Raw genomic sequence first — 19,314 nt, 5'->3', positions numbered from 1 at the left:
AGTCAGCAACGTTTTGTCGCAACACTAAACTCGGCGACACAACTCGGCGACAAGTAACACTGTGATATTGATGCATCATTAGAATTGGTTAGGTGTCCCCAAAGTTTGCCTTTCTTATTTTTTTCATCATTAATATTTTATTAATGCTGGATGGAAGATAGTGGCGTTTAGCGCAAGACCTCAACGAATGATTAATCGCACAGCTCTATAGTGCGCGAAGTTGCTTACAGCTGCGGCATTTAAATGAGCTTCGAAGCAAATTACTAGAGATCTTAACGCACACGTACTAGTACCATCGTCCCATTCATTCATTCCTAGATATAACCTACAGAAACTCGCCGTGGTTGCTCAGTGACTATGGTGTTGGATTGCTAAGCACGAGGTCGCGGGGTCGAATCACGGCCATGGCGGCCGCATTTCGATGGGGACGAAATGCGAAAACACCTGTGTGCTTAGACTTAGGTGAACGTTAAAGAACCCCAAGTGGTCGAAATTTCCGGAGTCCTTCACTACGGCGTGCCTCATAATCAGAAAGTGATCGGGGTAGTTGGAGAAGTATGGGAGAGGCCTTTGCCCTGCAGTGGGCGTAACCAGGATGATGATGCTTGCAATTTTAATTTATTGCCTGCATTTCTAACCTGTATATTACCGATGTAATGGTCAACGGTCTATACTAGTGAATTCTACCTTTCTCCCCCTTACTTTTATAAATTAAATTCATTCTACTTTGTCGCCAACTGTCTGGTACTTGTCTATCTTTTAAAGTTTTTTCCACTGCTTTCACCGGAGCTTCCTTATTACTTTTTGGTCCTAGTTCATTAATCAGCCTAACGGGAGCCTCGTCTAGCCCTGTGGCTGTGCGCTTAGGAATTTTCTCTTCGGCTTTCTTCCAGTTGAAATTTGCCAGCACCAGCTCCTTTTCCACCTGGTCGTCCTTCATGCTCTTTTTTTTCTCCAAATTCCCATTTCGTCCCATTCTCCTCGTCATTGCCTTGGAAAGATTCGGCTGTTATTTTTCGGATGTAGTTTAATGCCGCTTCGCCTTACAGTTTGTTTCCAGCTTCGTCTAGGATATGTTGTATTGTTGTTGACTTCCTGCCTAATAATTTTAAGTGGTACCAAAATATTCTATATCCGACCTTCTTTTTCTCGCGTATTTCTGACAACAACGTTCAGTTTCACCTTTTATCTTTGCTTGTACCAGTATTTGAACCATAGAGTTTCTATCCCGCTATATTTCCCATTTAGTGGCTACTTCATCCTGCGGCAACTGCGCCTTCTTTGCCTGCCTGTGCTCTCGGGGTGCTTTCTGTCGTTCGGCGATCGCTTCTCCTATATCCCTGTTCCACCAGCTTTTCGGTTTCTTTTTTCCTTTCCAACGAAAATGTTCTTTGTCTTACCCGTATTTCTGTCGTTATTACACTTAGAAGCTCACTATATTCCCACTCTTAACCATTTGCCAAGTTCTTCCTCGACTCTAATGACTATATTTGTTATTTGTTCAGCGTTCAAATTTGGACTGGCCATTTTACACTCCTTGCTCTTTTTCCCAACTACATATCCCATTTTCAAAATGCCTTTTGGTCACTCCCTATGCTTTCTCAACTTATCATGACATTTCTTTCAACATTCCTCTCAACTTATCATGAATTCCTTCTGTCATCAGACAGTAATCAATGGAAAAGGTGCACCAGCTACTTGTCTATCTGGTTCTCTTTCACGCTCTTTTTTTTTTCTTCAGATACAACGTCGTCATTGCCTTGGACTCTGGCAGTGCCGTCTATCGACATCCACCCACATACCGGCTGATCACGTGCAAGTGTTGCGGATAGTCTCTCTGACCATAGAGAGACACCACAAAGCACACAGCGCGTGAATGAATCTTAGCGCGAGCTATGCGTCAACAGCGGACAGTTGAGGGATTGCACGGAGATCAACAGCGCGGGCTTCAGTCTGAAGTCTCCGTAAACCGGACGCGAACAGTTCTAGCGCAGAATGCACACACACACCGAGATGCACAAGCGCCATCGGCGTCACGCCCTTTGAACATCACGAGGTTTAGACGTCATGTTACGCACAGTTTCTATTGTATGTCGCCAGAAATCAACCGTTACTTACTAGCGCGGGACGCCGCCATTTCTGGCGACCCTAAAGTCTTTAGTACAGAATCTGCGGTGAAGCACAGTCCGTACTGCTGCCACACATCTAAAGCGGCGACAGTAGCCTGAGAGGTCTTGCGCTGAAAGAACTAGCGCTTACGTAGAAGGAAAAACAAAGAGGAGGGGAAGGAGGTATACCCAATTAGAGCACGATTAATTGCCCTTACACAAATTTCGCCGACGCGATATCCTATCTAGCACACAGGACGAGTAACGAAGTTATAGCCTATCGAATGCGCTGTCATGCTTGTCGGCAGCATTTACAATCGCGCACAGCCGGCCCAACGGTGCGTGGAACTGCCGGCGCCCACCCAACCATGACAGAGGCGCATTCATCCCAAGTGCAGCCCCACTCACTGAGAAGCCTTGAGTCATATCAGGAACCATGTACAACCATTAATGTGCATGCCCTACAGTTGGCATCGACGTTACACGCGAACAGTTCCAGGAGAACTACTATCTCAAAAGATACCGCACCACTGCAAAACAATATACGCATTGCGTAAGCCCTTGCCGAACTTGCTCTAGGCTAGCAATCGCATCATGGCGCTCTTTATTCACCGCAGCGTCTCTTCACCGTATGCGTGCTGCGCTATATAGCGTTTCATTATACGGCGCGCTTATGTAAATACTGAAGACTTGAATCGAAACAACAATGGAAACAACAAAAAATAACCGTTACGCCGGTATGAATTACCCCTACTCCGCAGAAAATACGCTTCTGCGGGTATGCTTTTGTTCGTAAACCCGCGGTTCACTTTGAGTCTTTCGACGGGGTTTTCCGTTTCGAAGCTATATCTGGCACAAGGGCGTCGTAGTGGTGAGCTCCAGAGCAACTCCTACAAGTGGGGTTCTTTACGGCGCACCATGAAGTTACAAACACTTTCAGCGTCAGAATGCGGCCACCGCAACAGGGACTCGAACCCGCGATATTGTGCTCGAAAGTGAAATGCATGCCACAGTAAGCGCAGACTCAGGCGTTGGACACACTCTCGAGTTTAGGGTATCCAACCAAATTTCTTCTTTAGGTTCGATTTTTTACTCCGGTTTAGAGTAAATGGTTCCGTTCTGGTTATTTTCGGAGCAAAGAAATGTAACCGCGCTACGACCAGTTGTAACAGGTTTATATTTGACTACGTAACGGAAAAACAACTACAGGAAACGAGCCTAAATTTATCACACACAAAAGCTCAACTACTCGGATCAGTCAAGTGGCAATGAAGAGAGAATGAGAGACCCAGCAACGACCTCACCTACCCGCAGTGAAAGAAAGTATACGCAGAGAGTTAAGACTCGCAAACGCTTACGAACAGCGACCAAGGGCGCAGAGTAGCGTAGCTGGCCCAGTTGCCCTTTCTTATTGGTGACTCTCTGTTGAATTCAGCTAAAGCCATATTATTACCGCAATTGTCGTAACCCCAAGGTACTATAGCTTAGGCTTGCGTTAGAATCTCAGCAACTTACGGATTTCTTTCTTTTTTCCCGTTCATATTACTCCATCTACGACTGTCGCATGGCGCTTCGTGTTTTTGCAGAGTTGGCGGCAGTCTCTTCCCAACAATAGAAGCGTATAAGTACAGTGAGCGTCACCCTTGTGTAAAGCGCGCGAACGGCGGCCATCGGGGCACTCGGGAGCCAGCAAGAGACGTATAACGGCAGCTGCTGAGCTCGAGATCAGATGCGTCTGGGCAGGTTTGGCCACACAGACAGACAAGCCTTGCTCTTTCAGCGCCCGCGGAAGCGGATGCTTACGTAGCGCCTTCGTCTTGCCATTGCTACTTGCTTCCGCGGCAGTTTCGCTTTTGCGCGGAGCAAAGCAGCGCGAAGCGATACCGCGGTTACTTTCATGAAAGGTGCCTTTTCACTGACGCTTCCGCGGGCGGTGAAACAGGAAGTCTCTTCTGTAAAGGGCTCAATAGAGTCCGACGTAGCGTGAGCGCGCGCACACGTTACGTCACGTTGGCGTGAACAGCAGCGTCTATAGTTGGACCGATGGTTCAACGCACTGGCGCAGCCAACGTAACCGGGGGCCAACGCACTCCGACGCGCCTGGCGTCGAGCGACGCTCGCCGGCGCGCCGATAACGTCGGTCCATAAACGCGCCTTAAGCCTAGACCCCACGTACGCGTCGAAAGGCGGCGCGATCTCGGGAACAGCTCCTCTCTGTTATCGCGCGCTTGCGCTGCCTCGCGTCGGCGCGCCTGGCTACGCTGCTACCGGGCGGTACAATCAACTCTCAGGGAAGCCGATTTATATCATGCAAGAAAGCGCTTCTTTCCTTTTTGTGCTGATCTAACAGCCATAAAAATATAACAATTACGTTTATAGATATTGAAGCATCTTGAAACACTGTCAATAACAACGTACGGAGCGGCGTCTGCCAAGGGGTCTACGAGTGAGTCCCGTGAGGGCGCGCTGTCGCGCGTCTTTGTGGATGCAAACCGCCATTCCTCGCGAGGCGCGGCAGGCACTAGTCGCGTAGACGCGAGCTTGCGTGCGTCCGCAGGCGTACGTGTAATCATCATCATCATCATCATCATCATCATCATCATCAGCTTGGTTACGCCCACTGCAGAGCAAAGGCCTCTCCCATACTTCAACAACCCCTGTGATGTACTAATTGTGGCCATGTCGTCCCTGCAAACTTCTTAATCTCATCCGCCCACCTAACTTTCTGCCGCCCCCTGCTACGCTTCCCTTCCCTTGGAATCCACTCCGTAACCCTTAATGACCATCGGTTATCTTCCCTCCTCCTTACGTGTCCTGCCCATGCCCATTTCTTTTTCTTGATTTCAACTAAGATATCATTAACTCGCGTTTGTTCCCTCGCCCATCTGCCCTTTTCTTATCCCTTAACGTTACACCCATCATTCGTCTTTCCACAGCTCGTTGCGTCGCCCTCAATTTAAGTACAACCCTTTTCGTAAGCCTCCAGGTTTCTGCCCCGTAGGTGAGTACTGGTAAGACACAGCTATTATACACTTTTCTCTTGAGGAATAATGGCAACCTGCTGTTCATGATCTGAGAATGCCTGCCAAACGCACCCCAGCCCATTCTAAATTCTTCTCATTATTTCCGTCTCATGATCCGGATCCGCCGTCACTACCTGCCCTAAGTAGATGTATTCCCTTACCACTTCCAGTGCCTCGCTAGTCATCGTAAACTGCTGTTGTCTTCCGAGACTGTTAAACATTACTTTAGCTTTCTGCAGATTAATTTTTAGACCCTCTCTTCTGCTTTGCCTCTCCAGGTCACTGATCATGCATTGCAATTGGTCCCCTGAGTTACTAAGCAAGGTAATATCTCAGAGAATCGCAAGTTACTAAGGTATTCTCCATTAACTTTGATCCCCAATTCTTCCCAATCAAGGTCTGTGAACACCTCCTGTAAACACGCTGTGAATAGCATTAGAGAAATCGTATCTCCCTGCCTGACGCCTTTCTTTATTGGGATTCTGTTGCTTTCTTTATGGAGGACTACGGTGGCTGTGGAGCCGCTATAGATATCTTTCAGTATTTTTACATACGGCTCGTCTACACCCTGATTCCGTAATGCCTCCATGACTGCTGAGGTTTCGACAGAATCAAACGCTTTCTCGTAATCAATGAAAGCTATATTGATTACGAGAAAGCGTTTGATTCTGTCGAAACCTCAGCGTACGTGTGGTATGGGCTTTATGTGTATCCAAACATGCCCAGACGCACCTTATCTCGAGCTCAGACACTATCGTTAGACATTGCTATAGCTGGCTTGGGAGCGCCCCGGCGGCCGCTGTTCCCGCGCTCTACACAAGGGTGACGCGCACTGTACGTGCACAGTCGATTGCTAAATCAGCTCTCCCGACGCACTGGGGTTGCCTTCTAAATGGCTGCGCCATTCTATACTTCGAGAAAGCTGTGCGAGCACGGCAGCTTTTATGCGGTGTCAACTAACGCAGAGGGGCCACTAGATGCGCGCGCATATCGGCACAGGCCCAATGGCTTCACCCCGGCATCTTTCTCTCGAATACAACTGACTAGGGGGGTAACGTAATGCTGCTTTTTCTTACGTGTCCCTCTAGAATCCCGACGTGACATCCTCCCCTGCACCTTCATGGAGCGCGTACCACCTTTCGTACAATATTTATCTCTCACTCCTTAAGTGCATGATATGCCGCCCTCGTCGCAAGTAATTGCTGCTGTTTGCTGTGAGCATTCACGTTAAACAACAAGGTATATGCGAAAGGTGACTTATCTAAATATTTAAAAAAATAAATAGTACGTGTGCTTCCCTAGCGGTTACTTGGGTCGGTTTCCGAGATTGACATTTTGTCGCATCTGCGCTTTAATTTGCCTATGACTGTGATAGAAAGCAACCACCTGAAGCCATAAAGTCTTTCCGTTTATCAGTGATTATAGGTCTCTCACCACCGCCGCCTGAGCGTTGGCCGCTGGCGAATTGATGTTCACGGTTGTATTGCTAACACGCCTGTCTCCAGGCAAATCGTGTTGAAAACAGCAAGAACGGCCACACTACTTCTAAAAGGATAACAGGCATACGTGAATATACAAATGTGACAGCGCGGCTTAGCCACAAGTACAGACAATGCATCGATAAAAAGCTCCGAAAGTCGACCTGAACTGATCAACGTATTTATTGTTTCCTTCTCGGTTTAATTCCAACGAGAAAAAGAATTTTAAGAAAGATTTAACGTTCCGATCCCAGTTCCGGACGTCGCAAAAATATCGGTTTTCGTTTCAGTTCCGGTTCGACACCCAGCCAGCGTCCAAGAGAAAACAAGAGAGCTATGCTGAGGACTCCCTCCATCGAAAGTTCTAAGCGTCATAGCTCATCATCGTAAACCTCCAACAAGAATCACTTTACTACCTCCTTTAGCAAACAAAACCACGGTGTATGAAACATTATAGTACAGTAGGCTGCCGGAGGAAAAATTCGGGCAAAAAGCTGTCTCAAACGGACTGCCCTCATCTGCCTCCACAAGGCAGTATCACATCAGCCCAAAATCAGACCCGAATCGTGAAGTGGAAGGAAACACGAATATCTCGAACGACACATCGTCGATGTAAACTCAAGTTGGGATAAATAATGTCAACTTTAAAACATCCGGAAACCCATGACATCGTTTTCAAATGAATTACATCGTACTCAACGCAGACCATTCAGGCTCGCTTTCATTCACGTGCGCGATCAGCTGATAGAATTACATAGAATTTTCATACACGTATCAATGTAGGCACGGCTGACGTTTAACGAGTTTACAGCGTCTTCACACATATACTAAGTGGTTCTCGCCTGGCCACATCTTCTAAAGCACGTCGTGGTACCTAGAACGGCCCTCAATCGCCTACGACAGCTACCTTTTCTCTCTCTGAGCACACATGTAGAACGACCTCCTAATGAGGGTGTGGCATCTTATGTCGCTATCAGGCGGACGCAATCGGCAAGAGGTTTAAGAGCGCAACCTGCTGCAGTGCAATGCTCGAGCATTGTTATGCTCGAGCATAACAAGCAGCCCCCTACGAAAGAGTAATAGGAAAGTAAAAAACTTCACTGAAACGTCACAACTTTTCCCTCCCCAAATATATCCGATCGAGTTTCTGTAGCTGCACTTGATCCACAGATCAGACGCAAAATGCAATGAAGACAACTCGCAGTACTTCAAGAACGACGCGTGCAACACCGCAAGCAAGCGCTTTAAAGTTAACGCGTGAAACAAAGAAGCGACCACGCGAAATAAAAGCGCGCAACCACAAAGTCGCCCCAGCATGAGCGACGTGCATTTACCTGGGATCAAACGCACAGTGGACGGGTCCGAGTCCTGATCACCGATCGAGGGGGACAGTGGCGTCGAATTCTGACCGGCCAGCGAGTCGGGTGTTGTGACTTGGGTCACTTCGAACTTGCCGGTTGTCGTCGATGTAGCTTCCATGTTGAACTCGAAGCTTCGTCGACCGTGCACGCCGGCTTAACTTACCACGGGCATGGCGCCCACCGGCGTGTCAGATCGCACCGGAAACAAGACAGAACGCGCAGAGCACGCCGAGTCAGACACGCGTCCCACAACACACCGAAAAAACGACGAAACCAGCGGCCAACAGCGACCTGCAGCCTCGTCGCAGTGCTCGCGCGATCTGCCTCACCGGCGCCCGAACCGCTGCTGCAATGCACCGCGCACGCGCGACCGTGTCGCTCCGCAATCGGCCTCCTCGCCCCGTGGTCTGTCCGCGCGGGAAAACGAGTCCGTCCGTTCAAGGCTCGTTTCCCTAACACTAAATATTATTTCTGAATGTAAACACCTCTAAAAGGGAAATAAAAGCATCTCAGGGCTCCAAGTGTACATATTCACCACCGTAGTAGACGCAGGACGTTAAGACCACAGCTATTTTTTTCCCTTTCAAATCAATGCCTCAGGCCTTTCCGAGCAGACGACGCAGCGCCGCTAGGCCGAAGTGGAGGCTCAGACCCTGGGCCCCGCCTTCATTTTGTTCTCCTTTTCTTTGAATGGGAGAGGCGGGATACTCTCGCTCCTAGAGCTACGCCGAGGTCCACGTTTGGTGGCGCCACATCACAAGTGCTCTTGAAATCGGCTGCTTTTTTTTAGCTGGGCGCGAAGCAGACGACGCGGCCCCCTCCCTGTTTTTGTTCTTTCACGTTTGCGCCCGGTTGGGGAATCCTCTTTCTTTTTCCCTTCCGTGTGTCAATAGAAGCACTGGCGTCACCGCTCTTATCAAAGATCGGATAGGTTATATGCCGACTACTGTGCTAGTCAACGCTTTTGCCACCGGTTTTCCTTTAGCGGCCAAAGTTTGAAGGAGCAAATGGCTTGGTTCAACCTTCTTATGTTATCAAATTCTTCCGAAGTGACACTCATTCGCACAGGCCTACGTTGCACAGTATTTCATTTGGCTATGCACCTCTAACGCATTCGACGTAGCTCCCATAATAGCTCTAACGTACACTGAAACTTCGCAGCCACACGTCGTGTTCTGTTCAGCAGAACAGCTATGAGCTATCCTGTTTTACAGAAGTAACAAATATTAAAATAGGAGGAAGAGGAATAAACTTTATTTGTAATTCAGTGACATTTCACTGTATGAAGGTGGATGACCAGAGAAGCGTTTAGCGCACGACACATAGGGGACCCAGAATACTGAACAAAGGTAGGAATATATTTATTGTCCTTTAGGAGCTGTGGTCATCGTGGCGATATAGGTACGGACACACATTCGCGTATCACCGCTGTTATTAAATGTGTGCGTCATGTAATTGAATGAATGGCTCATACCTCCTTAAGCAATGCTCATACCCCCGTAAACGCGGCCGCCCTATTACGAAAACAAAAGAGAAGTGACATTCTACGCTGGAATGATGAGCGGCAACGCAGCCAGCTGTGGAAGAAGAGACCGAAGATGAACGCGCGAGCCGTAAACTAGCGCGTTTGCATGGTTGGCACCGAGAATTTTTCAACAGTCCTTTTTGAAAAGTTGTACAGAACATTGTTACAGCGAAGCTGTTAAGGGCTTGTTCCCCCGGGATCGTGACCCTGTGTAGACACAAAACTCCCCATACGTGGGCCGATCCCTAAGACATTGCAATGCCGCGCCGACCCGTGGCGGAGGTGAAGAAGGCCTTAAGTACTCTCCATACGTGGGCCGATACCGAAGATAGTGCAAAGCCGCGCTGACCCGCAGCGGAGGTGAAGAAGGCCTTAAGCACTCTCCACACGTGCGCCGATCCCGAAGATAGTGCTATGCCGGGCCGACCAACGGCGGAGGTGAAGAAGGCCTTAAGCACTCTCCATACGTGGGCCGATCCCGAAGATAGTGCAATGCCGGGCCGACCAACGGCGGAGGTGCAGTTCGCCAATAAGGGGCCCACATACACCGCTTCGCTGGTCATCTTTCTTCACAAAGTGAAAAGGCACTGAATTTCTCAAAAACATCTTTCCTTATCCTTGTGCCTGGGACCTCTTTGGGTCCCATGTGTGGCAAGGGTAGTTCAAGGGCGCGTTACAGATCCCCGAGCCCCCAGGGCAATGTGCTCCTGAGCTTGGACCCTTTCTGCACCATCACCAGGATCGGCCACATGATGATTTGTTTTTTATCACCATCTCAGACACACTTTTTTCTAGATCCTAGCCATAGACAGCTTTGCTGTAAAAGCTTTACTGCCTCGCTGTAAAAATACAGATATCAAATATTGCAATACCTGCGCGTGTAGAAGATTGTATGGCTTTGATATCACTGCTTTTAGCATAATACCGCCAAACAAAAACAAACTGACCCAAAGTAGCAAAGAAAGTTAGGCATCCTCCCGCATAAAAAAAAAGAAAGCTAACGAAAGAGCGGTGCGTAAACCACTAAGACAATTGAACGTCCACTGCAGGTGCGAAGGTGAAATACGAACAAGAGGAGCGTTCATTATGGTTCGTTCATTATATATGTACCAGGACGCCAACAAACATTGATACCACGGACAACTTAAGTTTTATATGTGGGCCACAAACAAGTATATATATATATATATATATATATATATATATATATATATATATATATATGGTCTTGAATCCGGCAACATTGATGCCTTCAGGTAGCATATGTGGGTTTATTGACCGGTTGCCTTCACCCCAAAAAAAAGATCACGTCCTCGTGACGCCTGCGGCAACAAGGACGTTCCACGTCCGCCGCCTATGTCTGTGAGTGGTGGCGCTGGCTAACACTCCAAGGGTTCTACCAGTACACATAAATACCCAAGAAAGTGGATGGGGAAACAGCGCCGCGGTAGCTCAATTGGTAGAGCATCGCACGCGAAATGCGAAGGTTGTGGGTTCGGTTCCCACCTGCGGCAAATTGTTTTTTCATCCACTTTAATTTCCATTAATTTATCGTTTCTTCATTCCATTTATTAAGCACAAGTAATTTCCCCTATGTTGTCCTTGGTGTCGGTGTTTGTTGGCTTCTCATGATATGACTATATATATATATATACACACTTTTTGTGACATCTAAAACTAAAGTTGTCATATGTCATACTGACTGGCGAGTAAGGCAATGAATGGTTACGATATTCTTGAGTTCACAAGGCGAACAGGTGAGAAATCAGCATTCCGAAAAAAACGGCCTAAAATAAGATCGATGCCTAGAACGACAGAAAGCCGAGCTATTCGGTAAGGATTCGTTATGCCAAAATAGAAGTGGGGCGTGCAGACAGGACACAAGAGTAGAGAAGTGGACAACAGTGCTGTCCACTTCTCTACTCTTGTGTCCTGTCTGCACGCCTCACTTCTGTTTCGGCATAAGATCGATGGTAATGGCCACGCCTTCAAAAAGCACATGTGGTGCAAATATGACAATCTGGTTTCCTCTTTCGATTCGTTCATGGACATTAGCGATACGAAGTTGGAAACCACAATAAACGTACCGTCTTTTAATTCACGAGAGATAGTAACTGTACAGCGCTATCATCTTTGCACGGCTGACGTACTTGGTTTTAAGCGTACGGATATTCTTTCCTCCTCTCTTTCCCAATCGTCTTTCTTTTTTTCTTTTGTTGGTCAACCAGATCTAATGGGCGACGGATGGGAGTACTTAGGCGTGTTCCCAGCGGGAGAATGTATTTCTACCATTCAGGCACTTTGAGAAAGTGAAAGGACAGCGAATAAGGTTCAAGAAAAACCTTCGCTCCATTTTAACACTTCCAAAAAAGCAGCGATTGCTCGAGTTTTGAATAAAACGGCGGGTGTTGCGACATGCGAACAGGGGTCTCAGCCGTACGACAGTGCCCCAAGGGAACTGCCGCAAGGCAACGACGGTGCGCGCCCAGGGCGACGGCACTCCCGCGTAATTCAATCTCGCAAGAGCCACCGGCGCCGGGCATTTGCTGCGCACTCCGCAGGTAGTAAGGATAGAGTCAGATGCTCCAACTGCTCTCTCAAGTCGAGTACCCTGCCGAGGACGACAGATGTAGGAAGACAACAGCACGCTTTTTGTTAAATGGACGGTCAACTGCCACATTTCGAAGCCCGCACTCAGACGCTCCGCGTTGGCGCTAAACACAGAGACGTATTCTCGCAAAAACACTGACAGTGAACTTCTTTCCGCATTCATCCAGCGTAATGCAACGACCGCACTACTTTTGGTTGGCGACGTATGAGGCGGGGTGACGCATGAGGGAGAATCCCCTGCCGGGCGCAGCATGTATGGAGCGCGGAAAAAAATACGAAACACAGCTGTGAAAGAACAGCGATGGAATGTCCCGATGTTTCTTCCTTTATTATTTTTCCCCCTTTGCATTGGACGAAGTTGCGCACTCTTCCTTTGGAAGAATTCCCTCTCTGCCGGCAGGTTGCATAACATTCGGCAGGATCTTGGGTTGGAGCAAATCTAGTGAGCAGCGGCGAGTATTTTCTACGTGCATACTTGTCACATACCAAAGAACACCCACCACAGCCTTGGCTCATTAACCATGAAGAGTTTGAAGAGAAAAAGTGTGTCCATGTATTTCGAATATTCTGAAGCCTGTAGGATACGGCAGTCGTGGCCTCGGAGTCTAGCGTCACACAGAAGGTCTCTCTCTAGCCTATACGCCATCGGTGCGTCTCGCAACGGAGCGGGCCCACGCCGTCGGCCGAGATTACTGGACGAGGGTTGCTTCTTTCGTGAAGAGTACGAGGTCGAGAGGATGAGGAACGGAACTGGGGGTTTATTTACACTGGAAAGGCAAGCTTATGTACATAGAACAAGGGGTAACAAGCCGCTCTAAATTTGGCGAACTGATCGCGCCTCTGCGGTGATCTGAAGACGGATTTGCGCTTGAGAACTACAGCTGGCGTCTCGCCTGTAGCGGGAGCCGAATAGAAACTCGACGTCGCGTTCAGCGTACTTTAAACGCCACCAATGTTCCAGCCGTCTTTTACCATCTCCGCAGCAGATTCACTCAGTCTTTCTCTATAAACTATCTCCACTCCACCAAGTGGGGCAGGGGGCTGCATTTCGACGCCAATAAGGCGATTTCTACAAGGAGGAGTTGCTTGGCAATGCACTCGAGGGCATCTGAGTTAGACGCCAGCAGCACCTGTTTAGAAAGTTTTCACTGAAGCGCAGTAACCCCTTCGGTCGAAGGGCGGCGTTAGCATACACGCCTTCTTGTGTTGAGCCGACGTGCTCGGTGGCGGAACATTAGAACACGAGGATAACTGCGCTGCTGGCCTACGTGAAATGTGGAGCGCCATGCTCGTCCCACGAGGCCAGCCGACGGCAGTTGTTGCTCGTGCTGTGGCTTAGAAATTACTGATCGAAACTGCACGTCCCTGGGAATCAGTGACGCCGGAGGATCTCATCGGATAAAAGGCCACGGTGCGGCAACGCCGTTGTTCAAGAGTTTTTTTTTTTTTTTTTTTAAGCGGGGGGGGGGGTCAATAATAACATGCCTAAAACTAGATGGTCTGAAACAACGGATCCTAAGGGGTCGATAATAAACGATGCAGCCAATAAATCCATTCATCCACCCGTTCGTCCGTCCATCCATCCAATCAACATAACTGAAGAACATAATTACAGTTGGTGTTTGGCCATGGGCTCGATTTTATCATTGCAGTACTACAGAAGTTGGCTAAGAATGTTGGGCTGTGGTCGAACCTATACACATACCGTCAATAAGCGCTGTTGTATCGTTTTCCCCACCGTTTCCCAGAATTCCCGGAATAATGTCGGTGAGAATTCTTAAACAGTTTATACTCGCGCTTAGTAGTGCATGGGTTATCCCTGCGTCTTTGGTTTGCCATTCGTTTTGAAAGGCGCCAAATGTGCCAAGATGATCACCTAACCAACTAGCCACCTTCTATTGTTCCATTCCAGCTATTGTTCAGCTCCCTCCTTGGCAAACTAATTGAGACGCATAGTGCACTCCCTCAGTGAACTATTGAAAGGCGCAGTTCATTCTCTTTTCCGCACATTGGAGGAATGGCTGGAACCGAATCAACATGAAGCTTAGTACAGCAAAAGAAGGGAAAAAAAATCTGTACCCACTGAAGCTACTAATTACACCAGGTGCGAGTTCTTGGTTTGTTTAGCCTTCGTACAACATGCCGACGTCACACACATATAGAGTAGCAGCGATGTAGCCATTATATGCTGAGCAAGAGCTCGGTGTCGTTCATTCAGAAGTGAGTCTGAGTTGTCACGAGTGCACACAGTATAGCACGCGACGTCATCGTATAGGGCTTACCTATAATGAACTCAGTTAGACTCAAGACGTTTTTTTGAACTAGCAATATCAAATCAAACGAAACGATGGGGTTTAACTACCCAAAGCAACCCACCATCTTTGAGAGAGGCCGTAGTGGGGGAAGGGGGGAGAGTGCTGCGCACTAAGTTCTGCCACTTGGGGTTCCATAACGTGGACTCACACCAATACAAAACGTTTTTGCCATTACCCCCACATCAAAATGCCACCACCATGGCTGGGAATCGAATCCGCTACCCCGTGCTGACCAGAAGGACGTTGCAGACACTGACGGGTGTTAAGAAGCAGTAGCAATGGTGAAGGGAAGCGCACTCATATAACTTAACATTTAGAACCCAGGGCTCTCCAAGTTTTCCCGAACCCTCTATTAAAATTAAATTCATGAAAGCGCTCTTGAGTGAACTAGACAAAAGTCGGTAGGCAAGAAAGTTGCCTAATCTAGCCTCAATTCGTACGGTACGTCCGTGTTCAACGAAGATTCGTCAGGACGCTATGACATCCATGGTACCGCCGTAGATGAAGCTCGAAGCATGTGCCACGTGGCTCTAATAAATAAACTCGAGCTGCACACTGCAAGGAACGCGAACGATGCAGAAACACACAGCGATGCGAATAGATTTCTCTGATGCAAGCATCGCGCACACATAGGACGCTCTATTTAACACACACACACACACACACACACACACACACACACACACACACACACACACACACACACACACATATATATATATATATATATATATATATATATATATATATATAGAATGAACGAGTAGAAAGGGGGTTAACCAAGTGTCCCGATTTTTATTAATCATATCATGAGAAGCTAACAAAGACGCCAAGGTCAACACAAGGGGAATTACTTGTACTTACTAAATGAATTAAAGGAGTGATAAATTAATGGCAATGAAAGTGGATGAAAAAACAACTTGGTGCAGGTGGGGTACGACACCACGTCGTCGCATTACGCGTGCGATGCTTTGACCAATTGAGCTACGGCGGGGATGTTTCCCCATCCACTTTCTTGGGTATTTATGGTTTACTACGACAACTAACCTTGGGAGTGTTAGCCAGCGCCACCACTGACAAACCTTGGCGGCGGATGTGGAACATCCTTTCTGTCGCAGGCACCACGAGTACGTGATCTTTTTGGGTGAAGGCAACTGGTCAATAAACACACACATGCTACCTGAAGGCATCAATGTTGCCGGATTCAAGACCCTCGTTATGTAAGGAACGAGAAGAAAGGAGGTTAACCATGGGGCCCGATTTTTATTAATCATACCATGAGAACACAACAAACAAAGACGCCAAGGAAAACATACGTGGGATCGTTCCCCACCTGCGGCATATTCTTTTTCATCAACTTTCACTGTCATTAATTTATCATTTCTTTAATTCAATTAGTAAGTAGAAGTAAATTCCCCTATGTTGTGCTTGGCGCTGCTTGGCATATATATATAAACGAAGCACCGCTTAAGGCCGACGAGACAAACGCATACCCTCTCTATACGGAGCATTGTTTCCCCAAGTAAATGAATAATGATGATTGATCCTGCATCGCCTAAGCTCACGATGTGGACTGCGCTGCGGTCGATCATCCTGCATACCCCTTTTGCCCTTCCCCATCACAGGATAGCAAACTGGGTATATATATATATATATATATATATATATATATATATATATATATATATATATATATATATCGGGAAGCTGCATTATCAGTTTAAATACCATTTGAACGCAAAGCGGCTGGAGAATAGCCAGTGTGAACAGTGCTTTGAGCGCACGATAAAGAACTGATGCGATCAAATTAGTTCTAAGCCTTCTTTCACTGCCGCCCCGCTCATAGTTCTAGTTTTGCTTGCGAAGTCAAATTCAATCAATCAATCAATCGACTCATCTGATGATAGCTTAGCGCAACGACAGAAACGACCTTTATATTACGTTGATCTTAACCCCCGCCCCCCCCAAAAAAATGCATTTCTCGATGCAATAGAAAGCAGCTGAACGTTACTGCACTGCTTTATAACCCGAGTTTGTTAGCATATTTCCCAGTTATAGGCTTCAATAGGTTTAGAATGTTGGGTGTTAAAATAGAAGAAAAGAAAATATCCCGGCAATAAACGCAGAAAAACGAAATAAAAACAACAGGGCTAAACAGTGTCGGAAAATGCATGTAGAAAGCAGTTTGAAAATAATAATAATAATCCTTTAGCACGTATGTGAAGCTACAGAAGAGAAAACTCTCAGACTATTATGGCTACCGAGAGAAGCAAGCGCAAATTTCGTTTGCTTGAAAGGCATAAAGTTATGCCTAAAGTCTGATAAACTGGCATCACAAAAGCAAAATGTTAAATCCTGCAGCGACATCTTAAGGTCCCGAAAAAAAAAGCGGCGATTTAAGCAGGATAAAAAGTCACAAATTATCCCGGACTTGTATGCAAAATTTACTTGGGCAGTACTGCGCACTTGAGAGAGAGAGAGAGAGAGACGAAGAGGGAAAGGTGGGGAGGTTAACCAAGGACGTGCCCGGTTGGCTACCCTGCACTTGGGGAGGGGAAAAAGGGAAGAAAAGATAAGGAGAGAAAAGAAAAATGATAGTCATTCACAGTCAGTCATAGAGGAATCTCCACTGTCACAAGCGTTCATACAATCCGGTGTCCTTCAAGAAACGTAGAAGGGCTTTTGTGGCCCTTCGCCTGCAAGAACGCATAGGCCATGGTCCAAGGATCATTTCTTCTGGGAGGGCTGTTTTGTCTAGCAGGTTGAGTTTCGCTTGTAAAGTACGTCGTTGAATGTCAAAGGCTGGGCAGTGACACAGAAGGTGCTCTAGAGTCTCATCGCACCCGTACAAATTGCACGCCGCACTGTTGGCCATTCCTATCAGGAACGAATGGGAATTTGTCAATGCGACGCCCAACCATATGCGACACAGTAAAGTTGTTTCGCGACGGGAGAGTCCAGGTGGCAGGCGAAGTCGCAAGTCAGGGTCGAGAGAGTGCAAGCGTGAGTTGGTGAAACCCGGTGAATTCCATCGTATAGAAGTGTGGCGTGGCGAGCAAGTGATCCAAGTCGTCGCGCAGCATCAGTTCCTGAAAGGGGTGTAGCAACCCGCCGATGTTTTTGGTGAGCCGAACGCGCAGCTACCTCTGCGCTGTCGTTGCCGACAATTGCGCAATGGCTTGGCAACCATTGAAATGCGATGTCGTGGCCTTTCTCGAGCGCGTGGTTACGAGCGTGCTTTATTTCTTACACTAGCTGCTCGTGTAACCCAAGATGGATGGCAATCTGCGCACGAAAATTCTTGAACAGGCCATTTGACACGTGAGGCGATTGTGTAATATACACATGAGATGCACAGAAATGTACGTCAAGCAGAAAAACACATAAAAGCGTGCACCTTGGAGACAAAAAGACTTAAGCGGAATCTTCTAAAAATATTGCAGGTCGAAATGTCACAACTTCTAGACGAGCCGAGGATCTCGCAACGACATCGAACCAACTGTGAAAGTTCCCGTGGAGAGAGATAGAGCAATATCAAGTTTCTTACTTCACACCGAAGTCGCCGAACAGAGGCTCCAGTATGATTGAAATGTATTCTTGTGTGCCCAGGAGCTCGGTGTTCGTCTTTTATCGCTTGGAAGGGCATTTCACGGCTCGTTTATAGCCTACTGCGTGGGTCCGCAACACCATATTTTAGAGTAGTTACAACTGGCGCCGTGCGAAAAAAGAAAAAGAAATGTAGACAGGCACGTTGGGACGGTCAACAGCAACGCCAACTTGAACAACTGAAAAAAAAAACAGCATTCTGTGTGGGTATAAAAATGAGGTGCTATACGTGTAGCTGCAGCTGTCACTCCCTGTTAAAAAGCGAGAGAAACAAAGGTCGAATAAGAATAAAAAGGAATAAGGAGTCTCGTGTTTGGCACCCTTGAAACAATGAGATAGACTCTGAGGTTCATTAACCGGTTGCTCGCTGCTAAACTTCACGTTCTATACACGACGCCTATTCGACGCCGTGTTCGTTAGTGGAGCTAGTAAACATTGCCAAGGCTAGGTCTATAGCACTCACACACAGAAAATGGGCGGGAAGAACGGCCACCGCGGTCGCTCAATTCGCACGCGAAATGCGAAGGGTGTGTGTTCGACTCCTACACCAGCGGAAGTCATGTTTTCGTCCTCCTTCATTTTCCCTTCCCTTATTGTTTCTGTATTACACTTAAAGGAACAGTTGATTTAATCTATGCCTTCTTTGTCTTCACTGTTTACTGGCTTCGTGGCTGTCGAAAAAGTTCACAATTTTCTTTTTGGGTAACTCTCTTACGACACGTATACCTCTAATCCATAAAACAGCGCGAACCGTAAGAAGCAAACTACGAAGCCGCTGTAGAAAGTTGGCTAGCGGGTTATATATCATATGCGAAAACACGGCATATTTAGGTGCTGTGATTTCGAGAGACGGACTCTAGGAGCAGACAAATAGGAAAGGAAAAACTTTACACAATATGTACAGACATAGCAGAAAATAGCGTACATGTAGCGGTAAGAGCACACTAAAGCGACGGGGCGGCTGGTGGCGACTCTCTCTCTCTCTCATGTGACAATGGGCCGGTCCGGCCTTAAACGTCCTTGCCGACGCAGTCTTGCCGGTCCATCGTCCCACAGAACAAGGTGGGACATGCGGCGTACGTATCCCACGTCGCATTCCATCTGGTTAGCAAACCATAGCTTGTTGAAGGTTGGTGACCCTTCCCCGTTTCTCTGAGCAAGGAACTAAGCTCGGGTGCTCCTATCTAAATACACGTAAAAGGAGAATTCGTTTTCCTCGGCGACAACTGCCCCGAATTTGACGAGGTATGTTGCATTTAAAAGAAGAACTGAAAAAATAGTGACTTCT

At 47.4% G+C, this 19,314-nt stretch overlaps 1 protein-coding gene and 1 non-coding gene across 4 annotated transcripts in view; one reads left to right on the top strand and one right to left on the bottom strand.

Annotated features, from left to right (window-relative positions):
• kcc (solute carrier family 12 member kcc) overlaps positions 1–19,314 on the bottom strand; it is a 436,470-nt gene that overhangs the window by 343,250 nt on the left and 73,906 nt on the right. Inside the window, exon 1 of one of the 3 annotated variants that reach the window (XM_065424383.1) lies at positions 7,944–8,506. The exons of the other annotated variants lie outside the window; for them this stretch is intronic. Within the exon in view, the coding sequence (XP_065280455.1) occupies positions 7,944–8,088 (145 nt within the window). The 5' untranslated portion in view covers positions 8,089–8,506. Of the gene's footprint in view, positions 1–7,943; positions 8,507–19,314 lie in introns of those variants that run through there. 3 annotated transcript variants of the gene reach the window in all.
• TRNAS-CGA (transfer RNA serine (anticodon CGA)) lies at positions 10,937–11,009 on the top strand. The gene has a single exon. It is a non-coding gene; the product is annotated as a tRNA-Ser (tRNA).

Source organism: Dermacentor albipictus, chromosome 1 (genome assembly GCF_038994185.2).
Source record: "Dermacentor albipictus isolate Rhodes 1998 colony chromosome 1, USDA_Dalb.pri_finalv2, whole genome shotgun sequence".
Lineage (NCBI taxonomy): Eukaryota > Metazoa > Arthropoda > Arachnida > Ixodida > Ixodidae > Dermacentor > Dermacentor albipictus.
The sequence above is the reverse complement of the archived record's forward strand: the minus strand, read 5'-3'. Positions and strand labels throughout refer to the sequence as shown.